Source organism: Dama dama, chromosome 17 (assembly GCF_033118175.1).
Source record: "Dama dama isolate Ldn47 chromosome 17, ASM3311817v1, whole genome shotgun sequence".
NCBI lineage: Eukaryota > Metazoa > Chordata > Mammalia > Artiodactyla > Cervidae > Dama > Dama dama.
The window spans coordinates 13,754,394-13,779,955 of NC_083697.1; the positions used below are offsets into that span (position 1 = coordinate 13,754,394).

A 25,562-nucleotide genomic window follows, 5' to 3' on the forward strand; every position below is an offset into this window, starting at 1 on the left:
AGTACAGGACCTCCTCCCTCCGCGTTCGCCTCCAGCCTGGCCGAAGGCATCTCCGCCAGATCCCGGAGGCGGCGGGAGGGCGGCGGGAGGGCTGCGTGACCTCCGGAGTCTGCCCCGAAGCGGGTGGGGGAGGAGGTCGTGGGGCAGCGAGGAGAGACACCGAGTCTGGGACTGGAATGAGGGTCTTCCAGTCAGGCCCGCGGAGGTCGCAGGTCTTTGGCTCTCCAGCCAGGGACTAGTTTCGGAGACTTACCCTTTAGCGAGAGAGGCGCGCGGTCCAGGTAGAGAAATACGGACCTTCTACCTCCGCAGGGCAATCTCCCGCTGGCCCAGCTCCGCGTCAAGCTGACACCCGGCTGACACACCAACCGCTGCCACCGAAACCGAGGCTCACCGGGAACTGGAGCAGAGGCGACCGGTCTCCGCCGCCCAGAGCCCGACCCAGCGCACGGAGCATGCGCACACGCCTCAACACCCCAAGGCCAGTCAGGCCATTGACACCTGCGATCAACAGGTCCTGGGAGCCCCGCCCAAATCCCCGCCTCACCCCCGCCCCGCCTCCTCGAAGCTGACCCCGCCTCCAGGCTCCAGGAGCTGGCTCCGCCCCCACATGCGATTTCCCGGCTTCCCGGACCTGCGGATCTGTGTTCCCGCGCGGGTTCGATGGGGCTGGCGATCCAGCTGACTTACTCTGAGCCGCGAGATCCCGCGAGAGCAGGGACTTGACCATTTTTCTTAAGGCGGGAGCGGAGCGCTGGGGTTAACTGTTGTTCGAGAAAGGAGGCAGCAGGTTGGTTTTTGTGGTGTCGAGGGAAGAAAGGAATAGTTCTTCAGGTGTAAGTGGTTATTCTGATACTCTTGGTCATTTATTTATTCATTTTCTAACCTCAGGAACACGAATCCACCAAAGACTGGGCTTTAAGTTAGTTGTGGTTACCTCAGAGAAAATGACCTGTATCGGTTGGCCTCGAAACCCTAGACGAATTCGCAGTTCTCTTTAGCTTTCTGTGAATCCTTACAGTCTGTTTGCAGTTAAACGATTCCCATTGGCTTGAATGTATATTCCCCAACTGGTTGTTTCGTGACTATTTAATAAAATGATAGGCTTAATAAACATGTTGACCCGGTTAATGGTTAATTGTGAGAAAAATTAACCATTTAAAAAATGTGGCTGCCTCCTTACTGTGCTTTCAACAGGTTTTAAGTTGCAAGCTAAAGTTTGGGAAATGGGCGAAACGTCGTTTTGTAATAACTTGTTTCTTAGGAATAGTAGTAAAAGGACTACTACTACTGTCATCTTTAGTATAAAAGAACCCTCTCAGTAAGTAGTAAGGTTTTGGAACTCATTTCAAAGCTGTTGCAGGTTCAACATACAGATTCTAAAAATTGATTTAACTAAACTCTTAAACAGGTAGGTAACTCAATGTTTGAAGAAACAGGAGGAAACATTTTAGATTGGTATAGGCAAGTAGTACCTGTGACTGAATCAAGGAGAATTTGTTGAGCATTTATTGTTCCCTTCACTGAATTGGGCACTGCAGAAAATACAGTAAAATTTAAGATATGGTTCTTGCCTTCAGGAAATTTAAAACTTGGAGAATGCGAAAAACAACTACATTTTAAAAATAGCACCATTAATTCTCCCCTTGCTTTCCCTAGTGCTACTCTCTCCTGGTTTTGCGACTACCTCTCTGAGGCACTTTAAATATTTTTATTCTTAACTGTGCCCTCTGTGTTCCCAAACTCTCCATTTTCTTGTGTTGTTACTTCTTCTGTCTCCTTGAACAGTCTTTTCCCCACGATGGACTTAGCTACTAGGTATCCTGGGCACCAAGGACTCCCAAATGGATATCTTCAGCTTAGACCCTTTTAAGCAACAGCATTTTTGGGTGTCATGTACTGAGTCACTTCAGTAGTGTCCGACTTTTTGCAACCGTATGAACTGTAGCACCTCTATCTGCCCTTCTGTCCATGGGATTCTCCAGGCAGGAATACTGGAGTGGATTGTCATTCCCTTCTCCAGGGGATCTTCCGGACCCAGGAATCGAACCCTCGTCTCTCGTCTCTTACAGCTCCTGCATTGCAGGCAGTCATAGGTACTTATGTCCCAAATTGACTTGACAGGAAGTCTGAAGCAAACAGATGAAAACTTATGTCTCAAATGTCTCCCAACTGGACATATTTTCTGTTCCCTACTCCTAGTGCCATATCTCTTCCCACCCATCTAGAACCTACACTGCTTTCATTCCCTGTTTTAGATAATAGCACCCAGTTGCCCAAATCAAGAATCCATGTGTACCCCTATATTACATTTCCTTCATTTTTTCTGTACTGATATCAAATTTGATTAATTCATCTCCTTCAGGATCTTGCAACCCCTGCACCCTTTTTAATTTCCATTCTCACTGTCTTAATCTATCGACTAATCATCATCTCTCCTAACTCATCTCCCTTGGACCACTGCAGTAGGCTCTAGTTATTTCCCACTCCAGTCCAACATCCATGTCTGTTAATAATTTTTCTAACATGAAAATATGATTACAATATTACCAAGATTTTTTCAGGAGCTCCCCATCTCCTTCAGGACCTGGCCCCAGACTTAGTCTCATCTATTACTCTTGCCCATTTACTCCACACTAGCTATATAGAATTCCTTGCTCATCTGTGTTTCTGCTAGGTTCTCTCAAGATCTTTTAGGTCTCAGTTGAATACTTATTTCATCCATGGAAACTTTCATAACTTCCTGAGACAGATTTGCCCTTCCTTCACCTTTTTTGGATTTATAACAATTATGTTGTACTATAGTTATTTCTTTGCAAATGTAACTGACAGAGCACTCATGAAAAATAATTTGAACTATGGATAATAAAGACTCATACTATCTCCCTGCCTCCTTTCAAGATTATAGAAGAATGCCCTTCAGTTTACCATGCTCAAGAATTTGACAAAACCATGACTGTACAGCTTTTTAATCATGTAACTTCAAACTTTCTGCTGCTACTTGGCATATTTAAGTACTGAGTTTTACATGGTATGCGAGGTCACAAGTTAGAGTCAAATGGGAAGTCTGAAGCAAACAGATGAAAAAAAGGAAAATTGACAGTGCGCTGTATTTTAGGACAGGAGTTGCTCCCAAAAAACTTTGTGGTTAGAAATGTCACAATATAAGTTTTAAATGTACTGCCTCTGAGAATTACTGTTTGTTCTCAGTGTGTATATGTTTAATTCAATAGTTATTTTACTGGGCAGACCTAAATTAATGAGGAAAAATCTCTGCACTTCTCACTGACTTGAGATCATGAAAGGAAAGATTTGGAATGCCAAAAACCATCTTATGTTGTTTGAATGAGGCCAAGCCAAAGTTTACATCATCAGCACCACCACACTTACATGCCTCCTTATTATTCTGGAATGATTGTAAAGCAGACTTCGGGAGATGTACCATTTTGTGGTTCTATTCACCCTACTCACTAATAAGTGGTGGAAGTAGCAGTATTCTATCCTGAGAATCAGTCATCCGGTAGTTCCAGGAGGTAAACAACAGCTAAAGACATGGCAAACCATGAATGAGCTAGGTAGGATAAAGTGAAATACAGTGTAGAGAAGTTGTAGCTAAATGGCTGTCTCATGATTGGATGTGAGACTAATTACTTTTTTCCTAATTGCATGAAAGAAATGTTGACAAGTGTTATCGTCTTAGTAAACTTCTAGAGAACAGGGACTATATTTTTTCCACTGTGTATTTCCAGAGCATACCACAGTGCCTAGCATAGATAGGTAACAAATGTGTTCAATGGATGGGCTTAAAAACTAGTTCTGTTAATTTTTTAGAGAATAGAGACATCTGTGTGGACCAGAATTGTTGGGGAAAGCTTGTATGGGAGATCAGATATGAGCTTCAACTTGGAAGGTTCATGGGTAGGCATATTTGAAGGCACTGCGGAGGAGATATGACTATTCAAGAGCAAAGTTTTAGAAACAGGAATTAACAAAGCCAATGCAGGGCTATAATAGGAAGCCTTTTAAGTTCTTGAACAGGATGTTTAGTTTGGAATTATATACAGATTTGTATGGGAAATTGTAGTAAGGCAAGAAGATGAGCGAAACCAGTGCAATTCCAGAGAAACCTTCAGTGATGATGAGGCCAACCAAAAAATCTAGTCATAATCAACCACTTCCTCTTTGACTCACATCCCAATTTTTGTAACACCGTCCTCTTACATGGCTTTCCTCCAACCTATTTGGTTGTTCCTTTTCAACCTGCTTTTCTCTTAGACTTTCTAGATGATGGTGTTCCATAATGCCTGTCCCTAAGACCAGGTTTTATCCTCATGGTTTTAAATATATATTTCCCACACAGCAGCCAAAGTAGCCTATTTTAAATGTTGACATGTTACCCCCCCTACTTAAAATTGTTCAAAGACTTAACTATCTACATAAAATAAAATCCAAATAGATACCTGAAGAAGCTGTTCTTCCCTCCCTAACAGCATCTCATGCTATCAAGGATTTTGCACTCTTTATTCCCTATGCCTAGAACCCTGGTGCTTAATGGGGGGTGATATTGTCTCTCAAGGGACATTTGGCAAAGGCCAATACATTGCTGATTGTCACAGGGTAGGAAGGGAGTGCTGCTACTGGTGTCCAATTGGGGTGAGGCCAATTCTGCTGCTAAACACCCGACAACAGGCAAAACAGTCACCCACAACAAAGAATTATATGTTTCAAAATGTCATTAGTGCCAAAGTTGAGAAACCCTGACCTACAGTGCCTTGCCTTGAGTCTCCAGGTGGCTGACTCCTTTTCATCCTCTATACTCTAGTTTTAACTTTGTCTTCCTAGAAGTCATCTTTGACTTAGAACTTCCTGTCTATCTCTATCACAGTGTTCTGTTTATTCATCTCATACCACTTTTCACAACCTGCGATTATTTAGTTTATTTGTTTATTGTCTTTCTCACTATCTAGAAAGCAGATCCCATGAAAAGCCTCTCTCCATCATTATTCTTTCTGTAAAGGCTAATACAGTGGCACAGAGTAGGGCATCAATAAAGAGTTATTTGACACCTGAATCTGGATCTGCAATATGTCACAGAATGAAAACTTAACAATAAGGCTTTTTCTTCTTTTTTTCTGTAAAATTAAAATATGCAGTTACTGAGAGAACAGAGTGAAGATACCTGGAAGGAAGTTGTCATCACTCAGGGTGTCTTCTGGAAGTCTGCTGGTCTGAGGTCAGTATTCAGATGTACACCACAAATACCCTTCCTTCCTAAGTAGCTTCTCACAATCAGAACCAAAGTTAGAATCATACTATGGCCAATTTAACTAATGTTTGTGAAGTAAAGAGAATCAATCAGGAAGGAAAAAAGAAACAAGGATGAATATTACCAAAAATGATATAAAATTGCTTGCTCAAACTAAGAAGTTTAGAAGACCTAATTTTTTAATATGTGCATGTCTTTAAAAAGCTGTTTCAAAACTGTATTTAGAAGTACCTGGTTAATATGCATTTTAATTTTTTTCAATTAAGAAAATATGTATTGTGGACATATATTGCTTTGTCCTTTCCCGCTTTTATCAGTAATAATCGATCCATACCACTTAACCCCAGGATGGGCATAACTCCATGTTGAGCATTTCATCATTTTCTGGCTGTGGTGATTAGTGTATGGGTGATTTGAGCTAATCAGTATTCTTTCTCAGGAGTTTTCAAATTATTAATAGAGCTTACAGGAAAGATCCTTTTTTTTTTCTGTGTACAAAGCTATAAAACTGTAAGCTCAGAAGTGCTTGTGGCAGTGTGCCTTGTCATTTACAGTATCTGGTCTGAAAGAATAAGGCAGCTTTGGAGGAGAGGGGAAAGAGAAAAGTTCCTAAGGGTTCTCTGCTGCTGCTGCTGCTAAGTCACTTCAGTCGTGTCCGACTCTGTGCAACCCCACAGACGGGTTCTCTAGTCTCTTATAAAATAGGTAATTCAGGAACTGAATGTTCACTAAACTTAAAGCTCTGCAGCATGACCTTTTGTTAAACATCAGAAGATCAAATTCAGTATCCGTAGCATCTTAGCCAGCTCTTCCTTAGGCAAAACTTTACTGGCCTTACATTCCAATCTTTCTAAGCCTCTGCTATAATAGAGTCAACATTAGCTAGTTAACCACACTGAGTTGTTTAACCAGTAACCTCCTTAATTTTGCTGACTGATTGTCAGCTTAAGCAATTTCATTACCTTTGTTATTTCACTTTGAAACATCCTAATTTTCTTATCTGTAAAATCAGAATGAGAAATAATACTTATATACGATGTCTTTTGATGATGCCCCAGATAAAAGCAACTGTAAAGTCGTATACTGTGTTATTATGGCCGTTAGTGTTATTATTACAGTTACCAATACTGCTGTCATCAATGATAATGTGTTGCTATAAGAACCTGTATGTTGTTTTTCTTGCTATAATATGTATTTTATTACAGTCTCAAAGATACACAAGGCTTTAGATTCCTTCTGGTCCAGCCTCCTACTCACTAAAGGATTATCCCTGCAGTAGTTGTCCAACTTCTGTTCAAATATGGTAACAGTGGTAGAAAACTTGATGTTTTGTGAGACATCCTCCTCTTTTTAAGACTTCTTTAACCACTGAGAAATTTCCATCACAGTGAGTTGAAATTCACCTTCTAGTAATTTCTATACACAGATCTTATTTCTGTCCTTTATAGCAACAGAGATCTATGTTCTCTTTTTCATAAGACACTACTGAACTTTGAAAACATGTTTTGTGTTTTCAAACTAAAAGTTTTCTCGAAAAATTTTTGAAGGCCTAGTAAAATATTAAACTAATCTGCTCATTAATTCTTTCTACTTCACCTTATCCCACAAAGATTTAAAGTAAATTCTAAAAAATAAAATAAATTCTAACATATAATATAAAACAATGGTCAAACATAAATAAGAAAAAGAATCAGAACTATGGGAAAGTAGAATATGAGTAGAATGTAAAGAGTGAGAATGAAAGAATAGAAATAAGCATGAGCTATGGCTTAAGTTTGTTTGATCTGAAATTATAAGTGAATATGATATTTAAGTTATAAGTAACAGGAAAACATTTTTCTGTCATCATCTAAAATGCTTTTTCCTCTACGTTGGGCCTCATCTAAGAAGGCTGTTATCTGTGTTCACTGACAATAGACTTATTGACATGTCCCTGGAAAATGTACTAACAGGCATCATAATCCATGAAACTGACTTCAGGATGCAATTGCATTGCCAACTTTTGAAAAAAATATGGCTACCAAAAAAAAAAAAAAAAAAAACCACCAAACAAATTTCTGCAATTAGCATGATTTTCAGTTCAGTTCAGTCACTCAGTCTTGTCCGACTCTTTGCGACCCCATGGACTGCAGCACACCAGGCTTCCCTGTCCACCACCAATTCCTGGAGCTTGCTCAATCTCATGTCCATCGAGTCGGTGATGCCATCCAACCATCTCATCCTCTGTCATCCCCTTCTCCTCCTGCCTTCAATCTTTCCCATCATCAGGGTCTTTTCCAATGAGTCAGTTCTTTGCATCATGTGGCCAAAGTATTGGAGTTTCGGCTTCAACATCAGTCCTTCCAATGAATATTCAGGACTGATTTCCTTGAGGATTGATGGTCTGATCTCCTCGCAGTCCAGGGGACTCTTAAGAGTCTTCTCCAGCACCACAGTTCAAAAGCATCAATTCTTTGGCACTCAGCTTTCTTTATAGTCCAACTCTCACATCCATACATGATTACTGGAAAATACATAGCTTTGACTAAATGGAGCTTTGCTGGCAAAATGATGTCTCTGCTTTTTAGTATGCTGTCTAGGTTGGTCATAGCTTTTCTTCCAAGGAGCAAGCGTCTTTTAATTCCATGGCTGCAGTCATTTTCACCATCTGCAGTGATTTTGGAGCCCTAGAAAATAAAGTCTGTCGCTGTTTCCGTTGCTTCCCCATCTGTTTGCCATGAAGTGATGGGACCGGATGCCATGATCTTAGTTTCTTGAATGTTGAGATTTAAACCAGCTTTTTTACTTTCCTCTTTCACTTTCATCAAGAGGCTTTTTAGTTACTCTTTACTTTCTGCCGTAAGGGTGGTATCATCTGCATGTGTGAAGTTGTTGATATTTCTCCCGGCAATCTTGATTCCAGCTTGTGCTTCATCCAGCCCGGGAATTCTGCATGATGTACTCTCCATAGACGTTAAATAAGCAGGGTGACAATATACAGCCTTCATGTACTCCTTTCCCAATTTGGAATCAGTCTGTTTTTCCATGTCCAGTTATAACTGTTGCTTCTTGACCTGCATACAGATTTCTCAGGAGGCAGGTAAGGTAGTCTGGTATTCCCATCTCTTGAAGCATTTTCCACAGATTGTTGTAATCTACACATTCAAAGGCTTTGATGTTTTCAATAAAGCAGAAGTAGATATTTTTCTGGAATTCTCTTGCTTTTTCTATAATCCAGCAGATGTTGTCAATTTGATCTCTGGTTCCTCTGCCTTTTCTAAATCCACCTTGAACATCTGGAAGTTAATGGTTCACACACGGTTGAAGTCTGGCTTGGAGAATTTTGAGCATTGCTTGACTAGTGTGTGAGATGAGTGCAATTGTGCAGTAGTTTGAACATTCTTTGGCATTGCCCTTTGGGATTGGAATGAAAACTGACCTTTTCCAGTCCTGTAACCGCTGCTGAGTTTTCCAAATTTGCTGGCATATTGAGTGCAGCACTTTCACAGCATCGTCTTTTAGGATTTGAAGTAGCTCAACTGGAATTCCATCACCTCCACTAGCTTTGTTCGTAGTGTTGCTTCCTAAGGCCCACTTGACTGCATTCCAGGATGTCTGGCTCTAGGTGAGTGATAACATCATCATGGTTAGCTGGGTCATGAAGATCTTTTCTATATAGTTCTTCTGTGTATTCTTGCCACCTCTTTTTAATCTCTTTTGCTTCTGTTAGGTCGATACCATTTCTGTCCTTTATTGAGCCCATCTTTGCATGAAATGTTCCCTTGGTATCTCTGATTTTCTTGAAGAGATCTCTAGTCTTTCCCATTCTGTTGTTCCTCTATTTCTTGATCACTGAGGAAGGCTTTCTTATCTCTCCTTGCTATTCCTTCGAACTCTGCATTCAAATGGTTCTATATTTCCTTTTCTCCTTTGCCTTTAGCTTCTCTTCTTTTCACAGCTATTTGTAAGTCCTCCTCAGACAACCATTTTGCCATTTTGCATTTCTTTTTCTTGTGGATGGTCTTGCTCCCTGCCTCCTGTACAATGTCACAAACCTCCGTCCATAGTTCATCAGGCACTCTGTCTATCAGATCTATCCCTTGAATCTATTTGTCCCTTCCACTGTATCATCATTAGGGATTTGATTTAGGTCATAACTGAATGGTCTAGTGCTTTTCCCTACTTTCTTCAATTTAAGTATGAATTTGGCAATAAGGAGTTCTTGTTCTGAGTCACAGTCAGGTCCCAGTCTTGTTTTTGCTCACTATATAGAGCTTCTCCATCTTTGGCTGCAAAGAATATAATCAATCTGCTTTCGGTATTGACCACCTGGTGATGTCCATGTGTAAATTTGTCTCTTGTGTTGATGGAAGAGGGTGTTTGCTATGACTAGTGTGTTCTCTTGGGAAAACTCTGTTAGCCTTTGCCCTGCTTCATTTTGTTCTCTGAGGCCAAACTTGCATGTTACTCCAGGTATGTCTCTTGACTTCCTACTTTTGCATTCTAGTCCCTTGTAATGAAAAGGACATCTTTTTTTGGTGTTATTTCTGGACGGTCTTGTAGGTCTTCATAGAACCATTCAACTTTAGCTTCTTCAGCATTACTGGATGGGGCATAGACTTGGATTACTATGATACTGAATAGTTTGCCTTGGATACAACAAAGATCATTCTGTCATTTTTGAGATTGCACCCAAGTACTGCATTTCAGACTCTTACGTTGAATGTGATGGCTACTCCATTTCTTCTAAGGGATTCTTGCCCACAGTAGTAGATATAATGGTCATCTGAGTTATATTCGTCCATTCAAGGTAAATTAGAAGTGCTCAAACAGGAGATGGGAAGAATGAACATTGACATTAGTCATCAGTGAACTAAAATGGACTGGAATGGGTGAATTTAATTCAGCATGATAATGGTTTGAGCAAATTATTTCCTCTCTTGGTTCAGCAGTTTAAGTAAGATTGTTTTAAGGTATTTTGTAATGATGTCATTTCATTAGCCAATGTAAGTTTGTGTTCAAAATACTAACTTTTTTGTTTCATTATTTTGTTGTTATGAATTGGTATTAAGGCACGTTTCACAAATTTTAATGCCCTTAGTTTTTTTGGACACAAATGCTTGTATTACTTCAGCACATAGGCATCTTCATCATCTGTTTCCTTCATTTCTTTAAAACATCCTATTGGTTTTTGAAGTTTTCGTCCATATTTCTTAAGATTTAGTATTCTTCCTCCATTTTTATACTACCAAAATTAATGACATATTCTTTAACTTCAGCTAAATCATTGAGGAAAATGTTGGTGAAGGTTGGATCCCTGACATTCAGTTCCAGTTATAGCCCACATTAACCACTAGTGGCAGCATTAAAATTATTTAGAAAGCTAAGTAGAGACCATGTTTAAAGGCAACATGATGTCATAAAAAGCATGACGTTTGGACAGACTTAGGTTCAAATCCTGACTTTACTATTTATTGTGTGACCTTGAGCAGTTAGTAACTACTCGAAAACCTAGTTTCCTCATCTGTACATAGCAGTGTGTCCTAGCTAATCCCTTACTGGATTGCTGTTGACAGGCAGGCCACAGCTATGGGCATATATTTGCTTGATTTTTTTTTTAAGCAGTGTTTTGTAATCTGAGGGAAAGAATGAAAAAAAAAACAGACAGTGAAATTACTTGTGTTCAAAAGCAACATATATGATAGAAAGAATGGATAGAGAATTATGGAACGCTCTTGCTCTCAAGTAAATGTGTGCTGTGGGGAGGTTAGTTTACCTCTTTTAACTTTTCTTGATCCTTAAAAGAAGAAATTGGACCACATGATTCGACATTCTAAAGATGTGAAATGAAGTCTTTTCCCAGTTGTTACCTAATTACAAAGCATGTCAGGAACTAAGTGCTTTATGCAAAGTATTTTATTTAACTTTCCTAACAATTGTAAAGTATTAATATTTAGATATGATTAATATCCTGATTTTAGAAACAGTGAAAGTGAGGTACTTAGCACAGTGTCTGCCATATAGTAGGCACTCAGTAAACAAACTGAATGATTTAATAAAAGAACTATCAGTTAAGTATGACATCTGGTTACAGCCAGGAAATATAGTAAGTCAAAATGAGGAAGGCAATGTGTGCCATACTAATAAATCCAGAAGTAAAGGCCAAAACCATCTAGGTTTTGATCGAAAGCTATTGCTAGGATTTTTGTGCATGAATTTAATTTCTCTTTAATTTTTTGAAACCAAGTTTTATAACATGTTATATTTGTATAGTTCTTTAGAATCTTAGAGATGGAAAGGATCTGAGAGATTAGTTTGCTGAAATCCCTTATTTTACAGATGAGAGCACTTAAACTGAGGGACATGCTAGACACTGATAGAAGCAGGACTAAAATTCAGTTTCTAGTCATTTGGAATTTGCCTGGTATAAAATATTTTCTATGATATATTCTGAAATTTCACAGGAGATAGCACTCTTTTGTTTCTTAAAGTACAACCAAATTTCTTCCATATTCAAACACTGGTGATAAACAAAATTGACACCTTTGTCCCTTTCTGAAAGACAACAGAAGGGAAACAAAAGGAAGAAGTCAAGAGCATTTCATAGGTAAAGCTTATCTTTTTCTGAATTGTGATATCTGTAGTAGTGTTCTGACTTTATGAAAAACAGTAAGGTGTTCAGAATTTATCAAACTTAATTTCCTACCTCTTTGGAATCTAACAATTCTAAGCCTTTGTGATGTATATGTGTACACACACACACATATGCACACACACACATACTGTTATATATCTTGAGACTGACTTGTTTTTGATGTAGTTCTTTAAGAAATACAATAGTGAAATAACACTATGTCTTTCACTCATTGCATATTGGCTGAAGCCATGAACCCAGAGGAAGTTGCCCTGGAGAGCACTTTGCTTTGTAAAGATGGCAAAGATATTCAGGGCACCAGTGTTTTCAAGTTGAACTTCCTTGTTGAAATTCACTTCACAAAAGAAAATAAGTTTGTTGTTTAATACAGTAGTAAAATTATTGGAAAATATTCAGTGATAGAAATAATTCAAAGAATTATAGGTAAAGGCATGAATTAAATTTAGAGTATTTAATTTCTTTTTTCCTTAACTGTTAGTGGTCTTGAGTTTTCAGTCTCTTGTCTGTAAAACAAGCCCTCAAACTGAAATTGTGCTGGAGGAAAAAAACAAACTTTTGGCAAGTAATATCCGTGGAATGCCTTTTTGTAAATTTTTAAATCGAAGTTTCTGATTAAATTGTTTTCTACAAGTTTTGCTCTGCTACTGTTTCAGATTCTTTTAATTCTGAAGAACTCTATTAAATTAGTTATAATAGTTTTGATGTAGTGGAGAAAAACAATTCCAGTTACCAATAACAATGCTGACATTTCAGTTTTAAACAGTATTTAGTAGTAGGTAGAGCAGTAATTTTCAAACATCTTAGACCACAACCTAGAATAAGCAGTGTATTTTATGTTGTGATCCAGTTTACAAGAACACATATATATTAAAAAAAAAAGTAGTTTCCTGAAATAATACTGTTTCTAAGAGTGGTATGCTCTGATATTCTCTTTTATTCTATTCTATTTCATTTGAAAAGCTTCTAATCTAAGTTAATTTTTAAATCCCCTAACAGGACACAACTATAATTTGAAAGACATGTACCAAGAGGTTTTTAGTGGAAGGAACAACATTTACTCTTTCCTTTAATACTAAAGAGTATGGAATTTTATTCCCTTCCAGTTAGGAAGAATATTCATTTTGTTTCAATATTGTCATATTAACTTTTTTTTTTACTGTTTAAAGTAAAATTTTTTAACATTGTTTTTCAAAAAAAACTTTACTGTTTCTACATTTTACTGACATAATCCTGACTCACAGTTTTATTTATTTGTGGCTAATAAATAAGGTATACAAATCATATAAGGCTATATTTATATAGATACAGATAAATATGAAATCATGTACAGGATGTTATGTCACCAGAAAGTGTGTTGATTGTGCCCATGGTCTGGATGGTTGTGTTCTCCACTGAGATAGGAGAGGGAATAAGATAGTGGGAGTAGTGTTATTAAAAGATCAGAAGCAGAACCCTTGGGTTCTAATTTTAGGCATGCAATGTGAGACAATGTCAGTTTCTTCTCTGATCTAAGTTTCTGTTCCTTAAATGAGGGAATTGATATAAAATATTTCAAGATAGAGGCTAATTCTAAAGTTCTGTGGTTCTAAGCAAATGATTGTTTATTTAAACCAAAGAGAGAAGAAGGTCAAATTCAGAAAAAAAATAAATAAATAAAAATAAACCAAAGAGAGTTAGTATTATGATAGTAACAGTACTAGTGCCTTGTATTTGGTAAAAGAATAACTGTTTTGATTATTCTAATTATATATTAATATCTAAAATATTAATATCCTTTTGGATTCATAAGAGGACACTTAAATAAACATCAGTGTATGGATTTGTATAAGCAGCATAGTCTAATGCATTCTGATAATTATGATCATTAGCCATAATTAATATTATATGTAAATACATCTGAAAACATGATAATTTTTCTGTGTTGCTATGCATCTTAGTCTGTTCAGGCTACGATAACATAGATTGAGTGCGTTATAGACAACAGAAGTTTATTTCCCGTAGTTCTAGAAGCTGGGACATCCAAGGGCAAGGTGCTGACAGATTGGTGTCTGGTATGAATCTACTTCCTGATTTGTATTTGGCCATCTTCTCTCTGTACTCACAGGGGAAAATGGGCAAGAGAGCTTTGTGGATCTCTTTTATAAGATACTAATCCCATTCATGAGCACTACACGCTTATCATTTAATTACCTCCTAAAGTCTCCACCTCCTAATACTAATCATATGGGAGTAGGATTTCAACATAATGATTTTAGGGGTGCCATGCACCTTGTCTATAGTATTTTAAGTTTAATGTCTCTTTAATATATTTTGATGAGTTTTGGGGGAAACTTATTGTAATAATCATAAATTATATCCACATCCTTTCTATGTATCAGAAGTATAGAATGTTTCTTGAATAAATGTGGTCCATGTTTGCATTTGACTTTATGTTCAGAAATAGCAGCTGAGCCTAGAGTGCTCAGCTGACCCAGAAGACAGCCTTGCCCAGAAGACATGCAACCTGAGGCAAGTAGGCTAATGAAGATTAGCTCTAGTTTTCCATCCAGGTAGAAGAAAGGTAAAAGAGATATTAGGTACTGAGTTTAAAGTTAAGCTTGGAAAGTAGTCCTGCTTTTTCAAGATAAGTTGGAAAAGAAGAAACAGTTATTTCAGGTTGGTTATATTTAGGTAAGTTTTCCATTATGTTAGCATCAGCACGTAGAGGAATCAGCTCCTTTCCCTGTTTATGACTCTCAGATGCCTCAATTCTTTAAACAACGTGGAAACTCCCCAGAGAAAGGACTTTGGGGTGAATGTTTTTTTTTCATTGTACTATAGAGATGACTGCACCAAAACATTAGAATTCAGGGGCTACATACTTGATAATTTGAAATATTCCTAGCAGGTGCATGAATGAAAAGTCATTTTAGTTTTTTTTTTAAAAATGAAGGATTATGTAGCCATCTGTCCTTGGGAACTCCTTTCTGGTTGTATAATGTATTTTCTAAAAGAGGTAGGGTATACTGATCGAGAGAAATATCCATCATATTGATTTTTTTAAATTCTCAAGTGACCTACAAAGTATGTGAATGCTCACAAGAAATTGCACTGTTTTAGCAAGATCCTAAAAAGTCTACGCTAACTGAAATTTTGAGTCTGAGGGCAGAGTTGGCATTAATGCTTATCCTAAAAAATAGTCAGGCCATGTTAGTGTTTCTGATTATACGTGTGTTTAATATACTCACTGCTCCAACATATTTTACTTCTAAATCAGGGTCAAATATATTTATCCCAAAGCAGTTCCAGTGTAACCTAATCTAATTTCATTCTAAATGTCTTTGCTTTCTTACTGTGTGGTCTTGATAATTTTTTGTTACTAATAATAGCTAATTATCCCCATAATTAAGATGAATTTATTTATTTAAAAAATTTTATTGTTCTTCACTATATATCAGGCATAGAGGATACAGCAGCTAATAAAAAAGGCAGTCTCTATCCTCAGAGAGCATTCATTCCAGTGGGTGAGATAAATAATAAAGGAGTAAATATATTGTGTGTGGCGGCTACAACTTGCGGGTCTTAAACAACGTAGCTGACTGAGGGCCCCAGCTCTCCTTACTCTGACTTCCATCACTGCATTAGTGCTGAGTCTGCCTTTCACAGTCTGCTCCCAGCCCGTGAGTAACCATGACAGTGACCCTAAGGCAGACATGCTGCTGAGAAACGCTCGACCTCTCCTGTAGATGATGTTGGCTCGCAGATCTTCCAACAACCTTGCTGAATTTTCCCTGGACTGTCAGGCAGTCTAGAACATATCCGTACAGTTCCACCTGAGGTTCCTTGGATCTCTCCCAGCCTTTCTTTGACCTGTCTCCCCATTTTCCTAATACAATTGTTACAGATTTAACTGCATCTTGGCTTCTGCTTCTCAGAGGACCCAGACTAATACATTATGTTAGGAAGTAACAAGGGTTATACAGAAAACCAAAAGCACAGTAAAGGGTTGTATGTGTGCTCTCTTAAGTGAGGGCAGTCAGGGAAGGTCTTGGGCGGAAGTGGCCTGTGAAACAGAAATAGTTGGAGAAAATTCCAGAGTAAAGTAAATTGCTTGAGATTATATTATTAATTAGTGATAAATCAGCAAATAGCTGGCACATTTAAATGCAACTGCTTTTTTATATGCAGTTTATAAGTAAGTGATGATAAAGAAAATGTATGAGAATATCTATTTAGGTGACAGTTCATATTAGACAATTGATATACATAGAACGAAATACTTCAGAAGGAGTGAGGAGAAAGCTCTAGAAACCATAGAATAATGCAATTAATTCTTTTCAGCCTACTTCATTCTGGCATTCCTTTCTTCCCCCTGTTCTTTTAGATTTATTTTACTAGTGCTGCAGCTTCTATACCAATTCTTCTGTACCAAATCAGCAGAATTTACCTTTTTTCTTTCTGACTTTTTCCGGTTCTGTTTCCTGAACTGTCTCCATCTCCTATACTGCCTAAGTTGTTGTTGAAATGTGTTTCAAAATATTACACAATCCAGAATAATAAGCACATTCATTTTGAATCCGAACTATAACCTCTTAGAAATAGCTCCCCCACCAGCTGCTCTTTGCCCATATGCACCAAATCTTCCTGTTGAAATCACATTATATTGAGAAGTCAGGGGAGGTTTGTATCCTGAGTTGAATTCTAGTTCTTTCATTTAAGGAATTTAAATAGGGACACACGTTTTTACTTATCTAATAATACATCATCTTCAGCTATTGAAATTCTTATACAATTTTACAATTTTGCTTTTTTCTTACCTCTGAAAAGTTAAACTTTTTAAAGCATTATAATTTTCTAAAAATCCTTTTGTGTGTTTGTGAAGTGCTTTGATCAGTTAGTTTGAAATAGATTCCCCTTGCTTGTTCTTTTGGCAAAAGCCTGGCATTCTTCCACCTTTCATAGAAAGTAAACTGCCCTTCTTCCTACAAAATAGAGCATGTGGAGGTCGAAAGTATTTTTCATAAGAAAAGGGGCATTCAGAGCAATACTTAGCTAAGCTTAATAAAAAGCAGTTGTGGCTGAGAAACTGCAATGATGTCATGTAAGTTTTATCTTGCATAAGCAGCAGAGTGAGGAAATTCCAGAATTAATAAGTCTGCTGGTGTGCCCAGCTGTGCCCTGATTTGGAAAGTTCAGGATGTACTTTTCATTCTCACTGACTGGACATTTTGCTCCACATCAGCCTTTGTGAAAGTAATTGGCTCTCTCCATTTCCAAGCTGCTAAAACATTTATAAATGAGCCTATTTAGAAAATGTGAAACTTTAAGTGGATGCAGTAATGATCATTTTGACTAAAAATTATTTTCCATATTTGCCTTGATTTTGTAATAACCAATAATTAGTTACTTTAAATTATCAAGTCCTTTCAAATATTGAGTTAAGAAATGGAAAGTATTCGCCTTGAGAAATGAAGGGAGTGACGAGTTAAAAGCCAAGAATGAACCACTGGTCTAGTTGTTAATGTAGCTCTAGTATTATCCAGAAAGCAGCTGACCAGCTGATCAACAAGAAATTGGCTAAATAAAATAGATATAATTTTGTGACCCAGAAGTCTGTTGAACAGTATAATACAAATTCTTCTAAAGTTTGAAAAGTAGAAAATATTTTCATTTAAATGAATGTGTTTGGTGTGTTATTACACTAGGTTTCATTCAGCCTTATGGGTATTAGTGTTTTGTATTTCTATCCTGTTTATGTCCTCTTCTTTCTCCCTTATGGGGGAGAGGGGAAAAAAAAGATTACATGGTACAGTCCATGGAATTACAAAAAAGAGTTGGGCACAACTAAAAAAAAAAATTTCATAATTAACCATGCATATTGCTTGTTTGAAAATCCAAAAAGTTTAGCTTTTTATGATTATGAGTGCCTGAATGACTTTAATGGATGACTCTAAAATTACTCAATTTATAGGTATATTTCCCCAAAGTTAATATTAATATGATGGAGATTTTTTATTATTTTGTCTAGTAATAAAATAATTTTGAGGTTGAAGTTATTTCTGAAGGAGAAGTTATGAACTATGAGTTCTTAGAGCATATGTTTTAGATTCAGACTCACCAAGTTCTTCCACTTTGGAGCTAGTATTAAGCTAGTCACTCTAGTTCCCCGAGGCTCACTTTTCTAACACAAAATGGAGATTATTTATAATACAGTTCTCACAGGATAATCACGAAAATAAAATGATGTTAAAAATACAGGAAATTCCCTAGCAGTCCAGTGGTTAGTACATGGTGCTTTCACTGCAGTGGGTTGGCTTCAGTCCCTACTTGGGGAACTAAGATCCTGCAAAGCTGTGTGGTATAGTACAGCCAAAATAAATAAATATAGTATTTAAAAATACACATTAAGTAGCCTTTATTAGGCTTTTTTTTCAAAATATTCACTACACTGTTAAGTAGTGAGTATAGTGCCTGGCACTTAGTAGTTCATCAGCAAATGTTATTTTTATTCATTTACTTTTTCTTTTAACTTTTTTTAATCTTCTGTTTCATTTTCCATATGTACAAATGTGGGTGGAGAAAAATGCCACAGTCTTTGGCTGTTCTGAAAAGGCTGTCATATTTCTTCAGACTTAGAAAGATTTAGCTGCATTTCAGGTCAGTGAAAAACCCATTCAAATTCCTTTCAAATTCTAATTGTGTAGCAACCAGAGTGTGAAATTTGGCATTTCTAACGGTGTCAGACAGCTGAATTAGAATTAATAGACACTTCCAGGAAAGGAAGAAATACAATAGTGAGCAGAGGGTTATTCCATTATTTTCTAACCAATTAAAAAAAATACTTAAAATTTTAAAAATTTTCCTTTATGAAATGGAGAATACTCTTCTATAGCTAACATATTTAATTGCTGATCCCCTTTTGATGGTTGACAGAGTGGTGACACTGAGCAGGGAGCTTAACTATTTTGAGATAATTACAATAACATAATAAAAATTCAGTGTAATGAAAAATAGTAGCATTTTGAATTGCTAATAAAGAACTAAACCATTTCTTCAAAATACATAATACAATATGACTTTTTCTTTTTTAAAGGATTGAACAAAAAAAAAGCATGAAGGTTCTCTGATATCTAGAGTTTATTACAGATGCCAACATTGTTATTTTAAAACAGGTAAACAGGGGAATTGCCTGGCAGTCCAATGGTTAGGAATCTGTGCTTTCTCTGCCAAGGGCCCAGTTTCAATCTCTGGTCAGAGAGCTAAGATCCCACAAGCCCACTTGGTATGGCAAAAAAAAAAAAAAAAAAAAATTAAATTAAGTAAAAATAAATGAGTAAACACCAAAACATAAATAAATTAAAATATCTTAAAGATATATTTTAAATAAAACAAATTCCCTACAATGATAATATATATAAATAAGATATAGTGATATTGTTCCTTTCTAGAGATTGCATTTTTCATAAGCATATTTAAAAAAAAAAATTCCTCTGCTTTCAAGATTGATGATCATCAAAACAACCACCAATTTCAGCATTACATACAGATTCTTTTATAAATATGTGATGTTGCTACATGGCATTTTTATTACTCTGTTGTGCACTTTCCTTCTTCCAGTCTCCTGAACTTAAATCTGGTAGGTAGTTTTCTGTGTATGAGACATTTCTTCTCTTGTATAAGCATCTACCACAGAACTTTTAACTGAATTGAAATGGGAAGAATTGGTATTTATTTCTTTCCAACTCCATGTTGTATATTCAATCATATTTTAAAATATACCTATAACTTTATATTAATTTGAGTCTTTTATACCAATATTTTCATATATTTATGAAAGAAATGTGCTATATTATTTTCAAATGCTCTTGTCTTCTTCCATTTCTTGTTTTTGTTTTATAGCACATACTCCCTAGAGCTTAAGGATTTGAGCAGAATTTAAAGATTCAGCAGAGAAAGCTGCCAATTCAAATTATACACTTTCTCTCTCCCTCTTATACACACACTTATTTACATGTCTATTAGCAGGTATCTTGTTATTACTCTTCTAAAGATGTATTCATAAAGTTGAACCTAAACAACACACAACATTAGGGTTTGTAGAACTTGAATTCCAAATATACCTTGGTCATGAAAACTACAATAGTATGACGTTCTTTGAGTCATTTTCTCCCCACATCCTTGACTTAATACTAAACAACAATAATAACCCAATTGAACTCTGGAGACTGTCATCTGTCATCTGATGATTCAAAGCACATTGAAAACTACAAAGCAGTTTCAAAGTTCTAAGAAATTTGAAATTTTAAAAAAGACTATAGAAAGGACTTCATCTAGACAAGTTATTTTATCGTGGAAGCTTGTCAGAAAAGAAGAACCCAATCCTTTTCTCCATAATAATGCTTGTATATCAACTTCTATAGCTTTCATCCCTTAAATAAAACTCTGAATTAATCTAAATATTTTGCACTATATTTTGATTCTAGATCCATCTAAAAACTTTATTCAGGAATAGCTTATGTTAAAGGCAACAAAGATGAAACCCTTTGTTGTCAGTAACTTTTCTGGACTTTCCCAGTGTGGAGACTGGATTGTTTAACCAAGTGATAACAAGATTATGAGTAAAGACAAGTGAGTTAAAAGTTTTTGTTTTTTTTTTTAAATAAGATTTTGAATTGTTTATTAGATTTTGATCTGAGATTGAAGTTAAATGCCATAAAAGGAAAATTGCTAAATTGTTATTAAATTATTGCTACTAATGAAGAGTGTTAGTGGCTTTGCCAATAAGTAAAATAGTTACACAGCAACATTTATGTTCAGAGGTTTTTGTCGCACATACAACTTTCTTTTATAGGTCTTCTGATTCTGGTATGGTGGTATCCTCTGTAGGTTCAGTTGTTATAACTATAGGAATATTCTCAGATATCCATCCCTTCGGAGTCCTATTAAAGGACCGTCTGCCAGAAAGAGGATTGGCAAAGGCCATGAACCTGGGATCTGTTAGAAGTAGTAGGTCAAAATCTGGAACCTTGAATTTAACCATTTTTGATGCTTTTTCAAAACCTCCAAATGGGGTGGCAACTCTGTGAGGAGTGAAAAGAAAAAGAATAATATTCAAACTTATTAGCCAGAAAATAGAAAACAATATAATGCATGATCTTATGGGCATGTTATTGTGTTATATTCTTAGTAGGAATTCAGTTTTTGACCTTTGAAATAAGCGTTTCCATTCAAGGACGATGCCTTTATGATAAAACATATTTGATAATGAATTTGTGTAAAGACATTTTGTATGTACTCTTAGTTTTGGACTGAACTAGTCTGTTACCTGGACCCTGAGTCATCACAAACATTTCTTGCCTTCCTGCCTTTGCTAACAATGTTACACTTGCTTATTTCCTCTGGGGGAGAAAAAAAAAAAAGGTATTCCCTCTGTGCCTCCTGTCCACCAGTATATATTCTGTGACCTTTAAATTTTAACTCCCCCTGACTACCCTAAGCCCTCACTCCCTTTCTTAACCAAATTCTTATAGAACTGATTGTTTTATGTTAGTCTTATAGTGCATCTATTAATAATATGGCATTTGGTATTGTCAGCTTCTATTTTTCAGAATATGATTTGGTTTGGGTCATTTATGAATTATAAATTCTTTGAGGGTAAGAAATATATCTTTGCATTTTTCTAGCTATGCCTCAAAAACATCGAAATCCTTCTACTCATCTGAAGAAGGTCCACCTTCTTTATCTTGGCATTCAAGATGTCATATAACAGTTTAGCTTTCTTTGATTTAGCTATTAATTATTAATCCAGGGCCAGACACATTTCTAAATGCTGGAAATATGGCAGTGAGCAACGTAGTCAGAGTGTAAGGTTTTATATTTCTAGTAAAGGAGATAGATAAAAAAATAAACATGTACGTTAACTGTAATTCAATAAAAATAATAATTTTTAGTTTTTAATAAAATTTTTAATAAAACACTAAACATACAGACAAACATTCAGTAATAAGAACTATGAGAAATTTAAAATAGGGTGATACAATAGAGCATAACTGAATGACTAGATAGGGAGAAAAGACTTCTCTGGAAAGGTGACATTTAAACTGCCATCTGAAGGTCAGAAGTTTGCCATGGACAATATAACAGAAGCCCTTCAGCATTTCAGATAGAGTAGCTAATGCAAAGAATCTAAGGCAGAAATAATGTTGACCTTTTCAGAAATGAAAGAAAGCCTATGTTGCTAGATAGGTAAGTGAGGGGGATGGTAGAAGGGAGAGGGGACAGAGAGGTAGATTGTGTGGAATTTTGTCCGATAAGGAACATGGATTTCATTCTAAGTGTGAAGGGAAGCCATTGAAAACTGAAAAAGGTCAGTTTTCATTCCATTCCCAAAGGCAATGCCAAAGAATGTTCAAACTACCACACAATTGCACTCATCTCACACGCTAGTAAAGTAATGGTCAAAATTCTCCAAGCCAGGCTTCAACAGTACATGAACCGTGAACTTCCAGATGTTCAAGGTGGATTTAGAAAAGACAGACGAACCAGAGATCAAATTGCCAACACTTGCTGGATCATAGAAAAATTAAGAGAATTCCAGAAAAAAACTTCTAATTCTGCTTCATTGACTGTATGGAACACAATAAACTGTAGAAGATTCTTCAAGAGATGGGAATACCAGACCACCTTACCTGGCTCCTGCAAAACCTGTATGCAGATCAAGAAACAACAGTTAGAACCAGACATGGAACAACAGATTGGTTCCAAATTGGGAAAGGAGTACGTCAAGGCTGTATACTGTCATCTTGCTTATGTAACTTCTGTGCAGAGTACATCATGTGAAATGCCGGGCTGGATGAAGCACACCCCAAATCAAGATTGCTGGGAGAAATATCAATAACCTCAGATATGCAGATGACACCACCCTTATGGCAGAAAGTGAAGAGGAATTAAAGAGCTGCTTGCTGAAAGAGGAGAGTAAAAATGCTGGCTTAAAACTAAACATTCAAAAACAAAGATAATGGCATCTGGTCCCATCACTTCATGGCAAATAGATGGAGAAACAATGAAAACAGTGACAGACTTTATTTTCTTGGGCTACAAAATCACTACGGATGGTGACTGCAGCCATGAAATTAAAAGATGCTTGCTCCTTGGAAGAAAAGCTATGACCAACCCAGACAGCATATTTAAAAGCAGAGACATTATTTTGCCAACAAAGGTCCATCTAATTGAAGCTTTGTTTTTTCCAGTAGTCATGTATGGATGTCAGAGTTGGACCATAAAGAAGGCTGAGCGCTAAAGAATTGATGCTTTTGAACTGTGGTGTTGGAGAAGACTCTTGAAAGTCCCTTGGACTGCAAGAAGATCAAATCAGTCAATCCTCAAGGAAATCAGTTCTGAATATTCGTTGGAAGGACTGATGCTGAAGCTCGAGCTCCAATACTTTGGCCACCTGATGTGAAGAACCAACTCATTAGAAGAAGACAGTGATGCTGGGAAAGATTGAAAGTGGGAAGAGAAGGGGACGACAGAGGATGAGATGGTTGGATGGCATCACCGACTCAATGGACATGAGTTTGAGCAAGCTCCAAGAGATGGTGAAAGACGGAATCCTGGCGTGCTGCAGTCTATGGGGTCACAAAGAGTTGGACATGACAGAGCAACTGAACAGGACTGAACAATAAAAACAGGAGTGGTATAACCTGAGAAAATTTGAATAAAGATCACTCTGGCACCTGTTAACTGTGTAAACAAGTATAGGTGGATAAGAATGAAAGAAAAGGAGATATGGTACCGATTCAGGTGAGAAGTGATGGCAACTTGGATTTTAGGTGTTTTCCTTGAAGAAGTCGGTGGTTTCAGGATGTGTTCTACAGGTAGGGTCAACAGGATAGGCTGACAAATTGGATGAAAATTGTGAGGGAAATGTAAAAATCAAGGATTATTCCTCGGTTCAGAGTTTCAGTAGCTCGCTGGTAGAAGGCAAGGAGGAACAGGTTTGGGGTGTGTGTGTGTGTGTGTGTGTGTGTGTGTGTGTGTGTGTAAAAATTACTGTGACATCGTAGTGGAAAGGTCAATCCTGCTAGCTTTACCCTTTACACTTTCAGGTAGTCTTTGTTCCAGTCAAACTGATGTACTGCTTGCTCTTTCCTTGTTGGAGAAGGCAGTGGCACCCCACTCCAGTACTCTTGCCTGGAGAATCCCATGAATGGCGGAGCCTGGTAGGCTGCAGTCCATGGGGACACTATGAGTCAGACATGACTGAGCGAATTCACTTTCACTTTTCACTGTCATGCATTGGAGAAGGCAGTGGCAACACACTCCAGTGTTCTTGCCTGGAGGATCCCAGGGACGGGGGAGCCTGGTGGGCTGCCGTCTATGGGGTCACACAGAGTCGCACACGACTGAAGCGACTTAGCAGCAGCAGCTTCTCCTTGTGCTCTCCAACGTCATTGCATTTACTCACTCATTTTTCTCTGCCTGGAGTGCTCTGACTGTCATTACTAACATTTCTAAATCCCCTTTAAGTTTTAAGTATGTTCTTTAAGTAATTTATACTTAAGTATTTGATATTTAATTTTATTCTTGAAGCTTTCCCTGATCTCCTACAGCCAGAAATAAACTGTTTCTCCCCTAAGTTTCCATGAACTCTATTTTTACCTCCCTGTAACCTCACTTTCCATCTTTCATTATATTCAGTAGTCTGTCTGCCTAATTTATGAGACTGCACTCCAAGAGGACTGGAATTCTCTCTGATATATCTTTGTATCTTGCTCAATATACGTAATTGTTTAATGTATTTTGCCTAGACGATCCTCATAAACATTTGGATAATGGAATTGGCAGGACTATAAATTCTCCAGTATTGTGGAGATCATTTTAAAGCCTAGAAGAGATCTGATTTTCTTTGAAGCTCAATCACCTGTGATCTTTCTTGAATATCTTAATTTCTGGATGATAATAGTAAGGGACTAAGGACTCAAGCTAGATAGCATATTAAAAAGCAGAGACATTACTTTGCCAACAAAGGTCCGTCTGGTCAAGGCTATGGTTTTTCCAGTGCTCATGTATGGATGTGAGAGTTGGACTGTGAAGAAAGCTGAGCACCGAAAAATTTATGCTTTTGAACTGTGGTGTTGGAGAAGACTCTTGAGAGTCCCTTGGATTGCAAGGAGGTCAAACCAGTCCATCCTAAAGGAGATCAGTCCTGGGTGTTCATTGGAAGGGCTGATGCTGAAGCTGAAACTCCAGTACTTTGGCCACCTCATGCGAAGAGTTGACTCACTGGAAAAGACCCTGATGCTGGGAGGGATTGGGGGCAGGAGGAGAAGGGGCGACAGAGGATGAGATGACTGGATGGCATCACCAACTCGATGGGCATGAGTTTGAGTAAACTCCGGGAGTTGGTGTTGGACAGGGAAGCCTGGTGTGCTGCGATTCATGGGGTCACAGAGAGTCGGACACAACTGAGCGACTGAACTGAACTGAACTGAAGGAGTCTAGTAAAGTAAGGAGGAAATGAATGATGGACTTTGAAAAATGAGATGGCTTTGATGTGTGGAGGTGAAGCATTATTGAAATAAATAAATGAAAAAATTAAAGATAAAATGTGGTAGTGAGATGCTTAAAATTTAGATTTTGAAGATGATGCAGACATTGGTGGGCTTCCCTGGTAGCTCAGTG

At 37.3% G+C, this 25,562-nt stretch overlaps 2 protein-coding genes and 1 long non-coding RNA gene across 3 annotated transcripts in view; 1 reads left to right on the forward strand and 2 right to left on the reverse strand.

Annotated features, from left to right (window-relative positions):
* USP53 (ubiquitin specific peptidase 53) overlaps nucleotides 1-402 on the reverse strand; it is a 53,937-nt gene extending 53,535 nt beyond the window's left edge. The window contains exon 1 of the mRNA XM_061164122.1: nucleotides 254-402. The gene's annotated coding sequence lies outside the window, so the exon portion shown is untranslated. The remainder of the gene's footprint in view (nucleotides 1-253) is intronic.
* LOC133071613 (uncharacterized) overlaps nucleotides 1-25,562 on the forward strand; it is a 352,151-nt gene that overhangs the window by 5,615 nt on the left and 320,974 nt on the right. Inside the window, exons 2-3 of the long non-coding RNA XR_009696472.1 lie at nucleotides 313-790; nucleotides 5,154-5,233. This is a non-coding gene — a long non-coding RNA (uncharacterized LOC133071613). The remainder of the gene's footprint in view (nucleotides 1-312; nucleotides 791-5,153; nucleotides 5,234-25,562) is intronic.
* Nucleotides 20,725-25,562, reverse strand: part of MYOZ2 (myozenin 2) — a 37,170-nt gene continuing 32,332 nt past the window's right edge. Inside the window, exon 5 of the mRNA XM_061164129.1 lies at nucleotides 20,725-20,959. Coding sequence (XP_061020112.1) covers nucleotides 20,725-20,959 — 235 coding nt within the window. The remainder of the gene's footprint in view (nucleotides 20,960-25,562) is intronic.